The following is a 13,332-nucleotide window of genomic DNA, read 5'->3' as shown; positions in this document are numbered from 1 at the left end:
CTAAAATATGCAAAACAAAACTTGGTAACATTGAAGATGGCGGTTATTCCACTTTAATAAGGTATCCACATACCCTCTTGCAACAATCCAAATCGATAACTTTGTTGTTACTATTATTCATATAATAAACTATTCAATACAGTAAAAATACAGGCATAAGAATCCAAGGAATTATACTTGATGTTTAATTTTGAATATATTCATGTAAATAAATTTCATTGGAAAACGAATTTAAGGCTGCTTACTTCATGTTTGGTTACCAGCCTTTCCCTCCTGTTAATAGAGATGGCCGCTTAATAGATTGTACTTAATAAACATCAAAAATTTGCATGGTTAATGGAGATGTCCGCTTAATAGAGCGTACATTTAATAGAACTTTCACTGTATTTTTTTATTTATGAATTGTTTTTACTGTCCTGTCTTCTAAGTTGAGTTCAAACTGGACACAGTGTGCTAAATTTTACTAAAATCGGTTCAGTAGTTTAGGAGTCCATCGCGGACAAACAACGTGACACGTACTTTTTATATATAAAGATATGTAGAAGTATATATTTTATATGGTCGAAGCGTAGACTCCTTCTGCACATTCCAAATTTCGTAGCTTCTAGCTCACCCTAGTAAGTATGCCTCCAAGTGCACGTTAGTCTATAATTTCGAATAAATAAACTTGTTGTGGTTATTGTTTTTGCTAATTATAGCAACATGTTAATAAGAAAATGTTTAAATAATAAACATTTTTATAGCAATTGATTTTCGTTTTATTTGGCAAACAGATGTACGAGAATTTTTACCGAAAATATTTACTATTTCTGCGGTTGTTTTCTTTCCAATTTTATATTGCGCAAGTGAGGTTATGAGAAGTGGCCTATTTTATTTATAAATATTTAGCTTCATAAATTTTGTAATATATTTGTATTATTTACAGTTATTTATAAGAATTTTATATATAGGTAAATTAACGGAAATTCCTATAGGTATATGTAGCTTTCACACCACACCAGTCGCAAAGTAAACCCACGTCTTTGTTTGTTTTTACCTTGGCGAGTTACCAAACAAAAATTTGCTGTGATTACACCTGAAGGATATTCATTTTTAAACCTCACGTTTCGTGTGTTAAACTCACATCACATTTTTAACGTTCAGTAATTTTCCATGTATGGCTAACGGGTAAACAAAGTAAATATTTTAAGTGTGAAAAATTGAAATTCTCCGCGCTCTCTTCTTTCAATAAACACAAATCAATCTCTGCTGTGGTTTGCATGCCACAAATAGTATTGGTCCATGCTCTTTTAAAGGTGAACACGTAGCCAACATTATCGGCAATTGCGGGCACTACCTGGCGATTGCTCAGGTCGTAGTGCTAAATAATTTCAGCAGGACTTGGCTATAAGCCATACAAAGCTTAAAGCCTTAGCACGCATTTTGGAAAATACTCTGAAAAGTGGCCAGCTAAGAAAGACATTTATGGCTGACAAGTGGTGTTCTGATGGTAATGTGTCCGTAATATTTTTAAAATATTAAAAAATATAGTTTCTAGTTTCACTTATTTATGAATTGTATCCTATCTTCTAAGGGTCTAAAAACAGAATGCCCATTTTTTACTTTACTTTTAAATATTTAGTTTTGGTATTTGTTATCAATCATTTCTAAGTTAATTAAGTGTAATTTTAAATATACCATATTAAATTTTTCTTAAACTATTGCGTTTAAGTAAGATGCTCTCGAATGTCTAAACTTCACAGTTATAATAATCGATAACACAACTTTACCTTGGTTATTGATTTTGGGATACGAAAATTTTTGAAATGTGTTCTGTTATTTTTAGACAAAAACTAGACTATTATACCATGGAGCAATATATTGCAAGAGTATAACAAATATGGATCTTACCCATATGCTACGAAGTTCAACCGGTGTGAAAACGACTTTGTCCATGATCAGTATCCGTAATATCTAAAGATCAGATCTTCTATGGGTTCACGGGCCTTATATCGGTCAATTGTATGTATAAAAAATATATCCTGTAATGGTTCGATCTGAACAATTTGTTGGCAGAATGAATCTATACCATATTTCGTGAAGATATCACGTCAAATAAAAGCCATTCCATACAAGCACTTGTTTCTGATCGTTCAGTTTGTACGACAGCTATATGCTATAGTATTCCGATATTGGTGTTTCCAAACAAATGAAAAGCTTTTTGAGGGGAAAAGAACATGTGCAAAATTTCAAATTGAAAACTCAAAAACTGATGGAAAAGACAGACGTTTATGGCCAAATCGACTCTAAATAAAACGCTTTGGCCCCAATACACTTGCGGCAATGTTTGTTCCAATCCTCGAAATAGTTGTTAGATTCGTCTTCCCTAATAGCCTTCAATGCGCGTAGCCATTCACGTTTCATGTTCTCAATTGACTGAAAACGGTTTCCCCGGAGCGGTCGTTTGAGTATGTTGAATAGCCAGAAGTCACACCGACCTAAAACAGGCAAATACGGAACGACATAGGTTGAAAATTTGGCGAAAAACTCACGAAGAATCAATGGAGTATGCGACTGTGCATTATCGTAGTCAAAAACCAAGAGTTCTTTTTTTAAAGAATAGCTTCGCTTATAACACCCAACTAGAATTCCGTGTTGACAGTTTGGCCGGTCGGAAGAAATTCGGACAACATAACCTTAATTTTTGACTTGCTTTGAGGTGGTTTTTCGGTTTCGGCTCATTTTTGACACGGTATTCGGTCGATTGATCGTCTCTTTCCGGATCGTAAGCAAAGATCCAAGACTCATCGCTAGTAATTATATGTTTCACGACATTCAGGTAGTCAGAAAGTATTGTTTCACAGACGTTGACGCGACTCTTTTTGTTTATTAAAAAAATTGTGTGATTTCGGTAACAATCGTGCTTTCACTTTTGCTAGGCCCAAATTATCTTTCAAAATTGGTTTTCCGGTTCCAATATTCGAACGATGCCAGTAAGATCTCTGACTGTTAATCCCCGATTCCCAAGCACCAATTCCTTTATTTTATTGACGTCTTGATCATCAGCTGATTTTCATGGCCGTTCTGAACGTGGTTCGTCATGAACGCTGTCTCGACCCTCTTTGAAAAATTAGTACTAATGAAAAATATAGACTTTCAAAATATTCCACTCATCTGATTATCAGCCTGAGTATTGCACTATAGCTTATAATCAGTTTTTTATACCAAAGGTGAAGGAAGGTATCAATTACAAATGATTATGAAAAATAATTTGTAACTTACAAGCTAGCTCAAAACCCACTGCAAGCTTCTAGATGAGTAGTATGTCTGTATGTATTATCGCTGTTGTAATTTCGACATTTTCAATTTATTGCTAAGTTTTGTTGTACATAAATGGCGTGTAACCAATTGCAGCCAATTGCCTTTTGAACTTTTATTGTTTTTCGAATGTCGTGTCGGCGATAGCGGACCTTTAAAACTAATACCAAAAGGTATACAGTACATACTTATGAATGCATGTATAAATATTGTGTGTACATACATATGTATGTATGTAAGTATATGCTCACATGTTTAACCGCCAAATGGTATATTAATTTGTTAGCACATATTTGACATGCTTCGCCGCCGATTACAATTGATCTGGCGGTGATGTCGCTACTAGTCGGCCAGCACCACGCCACACCACACCACACACCGCATAGCACATCAGTAGTGGGCAGTAGTAGTTGCTCGCTCACTTGCTGCTGCTGCCAGCCACCGCTGCAATTACCACACCCCATCAGCGCCGCCGAGTGAGTTCGTGAGTGGAGTGTCCATTGCCACGAGTGTGTCATTTAGTGTTGATTGCCAATTTAATGCCGGTATCTTAATACACAAATTTATTTATGTATGTACTATGCATATATGTACAGGGTGTTTCAATAAGAGTTACATATATATATTATCTTAAAAAAACCCTCATTGTAGTGCAAACAATACTAACGTTGTTTTCAATTAAAGCACTACACAAATAAAATAAAAACGGTTTTGTATATCGATGAAATTCAATATTCCTATAAAAATACGTTCGTTGCCATAATGTATGGAACTCTTTTGCATGGCCATCGCGGGCACGCTTGCAGAAGTCCAGACGCTGAACCCAATTTTCGACGGCTGTGAAGCATAAATCGGCCGATACTGCTGTCGTCGTCAATCGTCGCTGGCATAGACAATAAACAGACGTAGCTCCACAGGAAATAGTCTAACGGTGTAAAATCGCACGGCCAAGGCTCCAAAGACCCCATAAACCACACCAAACCGTAATTTTTTCGGAATGAATGGTGACTCTTGGAGTATGTATGGATTGCTTCCTAACCAATAACGCATATTTGGCTTCTTGACGAAGCCATTCAGCCCGAAATGAGCCTCATCGCTGCAGATGATTTTTCGATGAAAATCCATTTTTCACTTGAATCATTTTCAAGTTGTTACTCAGCCCAATTCACGAACATCCAACGATTCTGGTGGTCGAGAGCTTTCAGTTCTTGCGTCAATTTGATCCTGTAAGGATGTAGGCCAAAAAACCTTTCGCGAAATTCGCCACAACGAAGTCACAGAGATGCCCAACGCTTGGAACGACGTGTGGGAGACTGATTTGGGTCTTCCTCACTTGATGCGCAAGTGGCAGCAATATTCTCGACACTAAGAGCACTTCTTTATCTCATTGGCAGGGAAACATTTTGTGTGGTGCCTGTGAATTAAAACTACCAGACGTTCAATTGCTGATCTGACAGGACGATTATGACAACCATAAATTGGACGTAACGCTCTGGAAGTTAAGGCCACTGACTCCGAATTTCGGTAGTAAATTTTAATAATTTCGGCTCGTTGTTGGATCGTACATACATATATCTTTCCATGAGGAAATGGCAAATCTTCAGTTTGCTGTCCCTATGAAAAGACCTGATATTCAGTTCGGAATATAAACTCATTCAAATGGCTTCCACGACTTCATTTGCAGGAACGAATATAATGAACCAATTTTCGATTACTTTTTCCACTAACTCAAGTCGTATGTTATGTATAGCACGTTCAAAATTGACTTCTTGGAGGCAATTCAATGTCAAAATTTTTTTCGTAATAATGCGGTTGTTGCACGTGCTGTGTGGCACGTAGCCCCGTTTTGCTAGAACCAGATGTGGTCAAGATCAACTTCGTCTAATTACGACCATAAAAAGTTGATTATCGATCTATTCCGCTCTCCTTTGACAGTAACAGCTTTATTACGGAAGAAGTACGGACCGATGATTTCACCAGACCAAAACCATACCATACTGTTAATTAAGGTGAATGTCATTTTTGTTAATGTGTAACTTGTGGATTTTCTCTACACCACAATCGACAGTTTGGTTTATTTACCGCACCATTCAGATGAAAGAGAGTCTCATCGAAGAAGATGATTTTCTTATAAAAATCGTTATAATTTTGAAGTTGTTCCAAAGCAAGATCAGCAAATTCACGACTTTTACGGTGATCCAATGGCCTCAGTTCCTGAGTGAGAACAATTTTATACGGATTCAAGCACCAATCCCTTCTCAAAATCCGCCAGGTTGTAGTTTGAGACATATTATTTTCATTACTTCGAGCGATCATTTGTCTTATTGGCAATTATGTAAAGAAAATTTAACGCTCAAAAATTTCATCTAATCGACGAATAGCGAGCACAGGTGGACGATTATTATGACCACAAAATGGCAAGAGCGCACGAAAAGTTCAAGTTGGAGAAGGATTATTTTGTTCATGAACAAAAAATACAGATCATAACATATTAAAATTGGCCGAAATGACGCTAAGAAATCATATTATCCCTATTGGAAAACCCAGTATGTATATATGTATATGGAAATGTGTGAATATTGTTCGCGTGCCCCTCGACTCCACTGCCACAGCGGAAGGGAGCATTGTTCGTTGCACTTGTTGCATTCCTAAACGCTATTTTTTTATTGCTGCTGTTGTCGGCGTTGCAGTGGAGGTCGCTTCAATGCTGTACGACATTTTATGTGCAACATACAAACACACATGCACACACACACACGTACATATGTACATGCTTACTATAAAATTTCAGCTCGCTTCGTCTATTGTTGTTTTCGTAGATTTTCGGTCATTGGACGCTGAAGTGGAGTAGCTACAGCCACCGCTTAGCGTGTGGTTTCCAGCACATACACACGCACATACAAACCGACAACTATGGTCGCTTTGGTCCATAATTGATTGCAAAGCCACATACAGACACACTTTAAGGCATGTGGTGGTGTGTATGCATATACACATGTACATATGTATGTTGGTATGTGTGCTCGCAGATAAGTGCGCACAAATTAAGTTATACTCATGGAAGTAACCACATAAAGCGCAGATATGCTAATAACTAGCTGGTGAACTCCGGCAACTATGGTAGTTGCTGTTTTGCTTGTTGATTAGCAGACTTCACTCGGCGGACACCGGCCACCATCCACCAGCCAGTGGCTACTGTCTACCGTCTGCGAGCTCTTTTCTTTTTTTTTTTGCATATATTAAAATATTTTCACTGGCATTTGTCTGCGAATGTGATTTGTGTAGTTGAAGACACGCGTTTGTATGTATGCTCAATGGAATGAAGAAAACAAAAACTATCAAGAAATGGGAAAGTAAATTGAATTTGTTGTTGTTAAGCTATATGCTATAGTTTCCATTGAAACCACTTTGAAGTGGGTTACGAACGGTTTTCGCCAGTTTTAAATGGTTCTCTAGTTGGCTTTTGTTTACTGGCGTCATGATGAATAGTGGCTAGCGGGTCATCGATTGATTTGTGGCTTAAAAATAGTAGTTTTTGGTACTAAACAGTTTTTTAGTAATCTGTTATATTATCAGTAGTGAAATTTCAGAGCGTAAGGCCAGTGTAGAGCACCGTAAAAAGATGAAACTTTGACAACCACCCAAGAGGGTCTCTACGGGCGAGTGTGATTCCAGCAGCTAATTATCTGAAACAAAATGAAAAGCAAGATTTTAATGCACATACGACTTGCTTGTAAAGTATGTATGTGCGTTTAGCTTTACATGAATTTTTTAGAAGATGGTTGACTTCTAAAATAAAATGTTAAGCGTATATATGAGGTCCGCCTCCCCCAGGTGGAATGGCAAAATGGAGCGTTCTGTTTGTATGAAATAAAATGTATAAAAATGTCCGACTCAAGTTGTCGTACTCAGGTCGCTCGTCAGAACGCAATGAGCGATGTCAAAAGAGAACTCTCGAAAATAAGCGTCAAGAAAGTCCTCGTGTGGATGCAGTATTACTTTATAAGACGCCTTTTGGGATGAAAATTATAACAGTTTGCTTGTTTCCTATTTATTAGCTATTGTATTCATGGCATGTTGCAATGTAAAACATACCATATTTTTCTCTTAAAAAAAATATTAATATTGGGTTGTCAAAAAAGTCTTGCGGTATTTTTATTGAATTTTATTTGTTTTTATTTTTTTATTTATTTTTATTTTATTTTTTTTTATTTTATTTTTTTTTTATTTTTTTTATTTTATTTTATTTTATTTTTATTTTTTTAAATTTTATTTTTATTTTTTTTTAATTTTATTTTTTTTATTTTATTTTTTTTTATTTTTTTTTTTATTTTTATTTTTTTTTATTTTTATTTTTTTTTCTAATATGTCTCTTTCGACCAATTCAGCGATTTTATCGCAATTTTCGACGACAGGCCTTCCGGAGCGTGGCGCATCTTCGACCACCTCTACACCAGAACGAAAACGTTGAAACCATCGTTGTGCGGTGGAAATGGAAACTGTATCGGGTCCATAAACTGCACAAATTTTATTGGCGGCTTGAGATGCAATTTTGCCTTTATCGTAGTAGTACTGTAAAATATGACGATATAACGACTTAAAAGAAACGACAATCAATCAAACACGCGTTAGCGCGTGAAATGAGCTTTCCAAAAAGGTATAGCATGACCCGATGCGACGAATAAAACTACGCGCTTTCAGCGCCAACTAGTGAAAATACCGCAAGACTTTTTTGACAACCTAATATTAACCTCACATACTTATACCCTGACCAGGGTATATACATATGTACTTATAATACTCAGAAGGAAGCGTCGGAGATCCTATAAAACATATACATTTATAAATGGTCAGGATGCCGAGCTGAGGCGATTTAGCCATGTATGTACGTCCGTCTGTCCGTCGAACTAGTAATTCAGATTTCTTTCTGAAAACTTGCACACGTCCTTTTTTTTCTTAAGAAGCTACTTATTTGTCGGAATCGCCGCTATCGAACGAACGGAATCAAGTCTTTGCATTGAAATGTTTCTTATTTGACGAGATATCAGCATGAAATTCGGCACGTGTTGCTATTGAAACCAACGATATAAGCTTCGAAAAAATTGTTCAGATCGGACCACTATAGCATATAGTTACCATAGAAACTGACAGGTCAAATTTATGTTCTTGTGTGGAAAATAAGAAATTTGACGAGTTATCTTCACCAAATTCGACACGGATTAATATCCAAACCAACGAAATAACCTCTAAAGAAATTATGCAGATCGGACCACTATAGCATATAATTGCTATAGAAACTGATCGATCAAAATGAAGCCCTTGTATGGGATCTTCTGTATTTGTGAAGCAACTGATTGTAGCTTCGATGCCATCAAACTTAAAGTGTTTTCTAGATTTCTATTGTGATTACTTTCACTTATCACATATCTTTTATCCACTCTATTAAAAAAAAAACACTTTAAAGTTGCCTTAAAACACTTAATAATATTAATTACGTGCTTATAAACTAAAATTTAAATAAATGAAATTAAAGCAAGCCCCTTTGCTGGTGTGTTATTCCCAGTAAAATTATTCAAATTTCCGGCCAATTGTATGCATCACCTAGTTTCGCTGCGAATATTCATAAACACATGCATACTCATATAAATACATAAGTATGTATGTATGTATACCATATATTTTATATACATATGTATCTACTTTGTGAAGCAAATGTGCCAGCTGGTTTCTGTGCATGACAATATTTTTTAGTACTCTCACGTGGCAGAAATACAACAATTACTGTACATACATCTGCACACATACACATACATAGTTTCATAATATTTTTTAGCAGTCATTCATCACCTTGCAAGTTCATTGATATGCGCACCCTAACACCCCACGCCGTGTGTGGACACAGGAAATGGCATGATATGTAGATATACATATGTATATATATTTATGTAAATTGCATGTTCCAATTTCAAAAGTAGCCTCGCGCACGTGTCCCCAGTTCACATTTGAAAAGTTCGCCTTTTTGCGAAATAAATTTTTTATCAGCAAATCTATTAGTTTCACCCCAATTCACGACAATTGCGCATAATCAAATTTAAAAATCACTTTCAGTAGCGCAAGTGTGTGTATATATACATATGTATGTATGTGTGTATGTAAGCACACCGGCAATAGGTAAGTAAGCGAAGGTGAAAACTATAAAATCTCCCACAAATTCGCACGTTCGTTTGGCTGCGTTTCAGCGTGAGTCTCCCACATTGCTCTCATTACACACTTTTCGCTGCCAAGCTTAAACGCTGCTACTAAGTGGCAAGCTTTTCTAAAACACCACTATTATATAGTATATATACATACATATATGTATATATGCATACATACTAGTAACATATTGCACGTAATAACTGAGTTTTGTATAAAATAAATATGATTGTTTTTCCCCCATAAACCACGTTTGAGCGTAAATATGAAATCTGTTTCGCAATGCCCGATCAAGCTGAAACATTTCTTTGCAATTATTTAGTAGCGACGTGTCAGCAAAACGCTCTGGTTGCGCCATTGTTTATATTTCAAGCGCGATTATTTTCTACACCAGTTCCAGTTTGCTCCACTGAAGCGGTTAATTTCCATAATTTCCCAAGTTGTGGCTAAAGTGTTTCAAGTGCAAGCAATTATTGTGAGTTTTATTTGTTTTATTTTCGAAATTACTTACTCTTTGATCTTATCCATAATAAAAAAAATCGTGGTGTGAATAATAACATTAACTTGCGAATTTGTTAAAATTAACACACTTATGTAAAAAATTCCGATTGTATTGAAATAAAACTAATTTACGCAATTTTTCTTCTCTTCTTTTTAGCAAAATGCAATTTCGATCAGGAAGATAAGCCACATCGTTTGAGTCTGGATGTGGGCGATTCGGTTGTGATACTGAAGGAGACAACACATTGGTATTATGGTTACAAGCAGAGGTGAGTTTGATTTTCTGTAAAGAAAATTTTAAACTAAGTACCCTAAAATATCACATATTTGTGCAAATATTTCGATTTTTAACTCAAGTGTACTATTTTTGCTAATATCTTTGGAAAATATTCGATTTGCTCATATTTAATACTCACCACAGTACACAATACTATTTATATCTGATTATTGCATTTTTTAACTATCAAGTCATATATAAATATGAAAACAATACTTAATCCTTTTTAAGACTACAAATTTTAAAAATATTCATAAAAATTATCGATAAGTGATAATCGAAATATCGATAAACGATTCTTATTTACCCACTTCAAATGTATATACACAGATCTTAATACAATACTACGAATTTATGCTCTATTAGGAACAGCACTTAACTCTTGTAAGACTAGAAAAATTTAAAAATATTCATAAAAGTTATCTCAAACTAATAATCGAAATGCTGTCAAACGTGTTTCTTTCTCTCCAAACAAATTGTATTCAAATATTAATCGTTTTTAAAGTTAGAAGAATTGGAAAATATTTCTCAAAGTATCGATAACTAGTAAAATAAATATCGATAAACGATTTTTAATTTCCTCCTTCAAATATATATGTATACATATAGGAAAATACTAGACTAGGAATTTATGATCTATTAGGAACAACATTTAGTCACTTTTAAGACTAGAAAAATTTTAAAATATTCATAAAAAAATATCGATAAGTAATAATCGAAATATTGAAACTCTTTTATTTCCCTCCAAACATACATATATTTCAATTGTTTTTAAAATCGGAAAATATTCATAAAAGTATAGATAACAAATAATCGAAATATCGATAAACGATTTTTATTTCCCTCCTGAAAATAAGAATTTATGCTCTATTATGCAAATATCTCATTTTCAAAAGTGCTCTTAAAGAAGTTTGTGGATCCGATAACACATTCGTTATCCCTTACTGGCTACTGAAAATACTTTGTCAAAATGTTTTAGATGATGCAAAGAAGAATTTATGGAAATCAAAAATTATTGAACAAATTTAATCGAAATAAAAAATTGGTATATCGATTATTATAATATGCCTGTAGCCAAGAAATCTAAAAAAGGGCTTGTTGTCAAACTATAATAGTTTAAAAAAAAATAAAAATTTTATTTTACAATATTTTCAATCTTCAGAAATATACTGTAAATTGTCAAGACTAAAACTGAAGTTTCATAATTAATGCATTTTTAACGGTAATTTGAATTCACGACATAGTCTATAGTTTTATTAGGTAACCCGCAAGAAGAGTAAATATTTTTGATTTGCTATCTTTGTTTCAAGAAAGCAAAGTTGAACAAATAAATTGTAAGCACATTCTATCTCTGAAACCCCGTCTTCGCATTTAAAGGCTAATATTATATTAATTGGTCTTAGTTCAACATTAGCGCCAAGTAGACCGAATCCACTATATTACTTTGAAATCCCGCTTTGTCACTCATACCTCAGCCGAGCATGCAATTAGTTTGAGTTTTAAGCGAAATTAACTTATTTTGGAAGTGACATTATTAATAACCGCACAAAGTAAAATTAAGTAATATACTTTGCTGTGGAAAAGAAAATAATGTGTGTACAAAAAAGTATGACAAATTAATTTTAAACGATTATTTCATACATTAGTGTAAATATGAGTGTCTCCTAAAACGTTTGCAATTTTTGTGACTTTCAACGAATTCGTGTCTATGCAAGTAACTATTGCCCTGTAGGAAACGTCGATAGTAAAACTGGTTCACTAACGACTTCCGAAGTAATTTTCTTTGTTGTGAATATTTGGTATATGCTTGTGATTGAGAATTTTCTACTAGAGGCTGGACTAGGTTAGTGTAAAAATTCGACAGTTTCGACGTCATATTCATAAACCCACTACTCGTCACCAGCAATGATGCGTTTGATAAATGTAGGGTCTTCAGCTACATTGTCAAGCATCTCTCATGCGATCTCTACTCGACATCTGTTTTGCAAAAATTTAGATCTCTTGGTACGAGTCTACCATTGACACGCCTCATACCCAAAATAATATAAGAGTTGTTGAGCTCCCCTGCCATGTCTCTGTTTCCAACACGACAATTTTCAAACACTATTTCTTAAACTTTTTCGATTTTAATGATGAACGGAAATGGATTGACAACTCACCAGATTCACGTTTTCGATGACGTTACGATCTTTACTATATGTCTTGTGTTACTCAAACACTTATGTATGTGATAAGTAAGACTATCGAAAGCACTTTATAGTGATCCCATTTGAAACACGATATTTGTAGCAAGTTTTTCTCATAGTAGAAATCATCCGACAAATTTTTTGCGTTTTTGACAAACACGCACCATATGACATATGAAGAAAATACTACACACGTACGTGAAAGACGGTTGCACCAATCTAGGAATTTTGTTTATCAGTCCGGGTCAAATTTGATCTGATGGTATTTTAGAGGAGAAAAAATAAAATATTATGTATATTTTTATTTGAAAGAAAGAAATTTCATTTCGATAAACGACTTTTATCACGCTCCTTCAAATATATTCAACAACTATACTACTAAATATTTTGGGATTCGAGAACAAAAACAAATTTTAATTGTCGCAAGTCGCCTTTTGTTTTTTCAAAATATTCTTCATTAATATCTTTTTACTTTTACATGCTTTTGAATCAATTTTCGAAGTGCCTTTGCCACTCTGATTGAAGAGTATTCAAAGCATGCCTTTTGAACGCATCAACCGCCGCTTCAGGTGTCAAACGTTGATCTCTTGGTTTATTTTTTACGTAGGACAATAAAAGAAGTAATTCGGTACCAAGTCAAGACTATATGGTGGATGACTCATGAAATTCATGCTCAAAAATGCAGTTATTTCAGTCGAAATGTGAAATCCAGTATTGACATGATGAAGAGTGATTCGTCTTCGGCGGTTGGTTTTCCTGATTTCTTGAAAGACAACTGGCAAACAGGTGGTTGTGTATCAATTACAATTTACTGTTCTGCGGGCTCATCTTGAAACACCCATAGAGTCGATTGCTTACTCTTACTTTCGGGCTCAG

The 13,332-nt window shown here is 34.8% G+C and overlaps 1 protein-coding gene across 7 annotated transcripts in view; it reads left to right on the top strand.

The window, feature by feature from the left end:
• LOC105226419 (dedicator of cytokinesis protein 1) overlaps positions 1 to 13,332 on the top strand; it is a 66,591-nt gene that overhangs the window by 21,907 nt on the left and 31,352 nt on the right. For all 7 annotated transcript variants that reach the window (XM_049448972.1, XM_049448971.1, XM_049448970.1 and 4 more), the window contains one exon: positions 10,151 to 10,262. In XM_049448972.1, coding sequence (XP_049304929.1) covers positions 10,151 to 10,262 — 112 coding nt within the window. The remainder of the gene's footprint in view (positions 1 to 10,150; positions 10,263 to 13,332) is intronic.

The sequence above is a fragment of the Bactrocera dorsalis genome, chromosome 2, assembly GCF_023373825.1.
Source record: "Bactrocera dorsalis isolate Fly_Bdor chromosome 2, ASM2337382v1, whole genome shotgun sequence".
In the NCBI taxonomy this organism is placed as follows: domain Eukaryota; kingdom Metazoa; phylum Arthropoda; class Insecta; order Diptera; family Tephritidae; genus Bactrocera; species Bactrocera dorsalis.
This window is presented reverse-complemented; position numbering and strand designations above follow the sequence as displayed.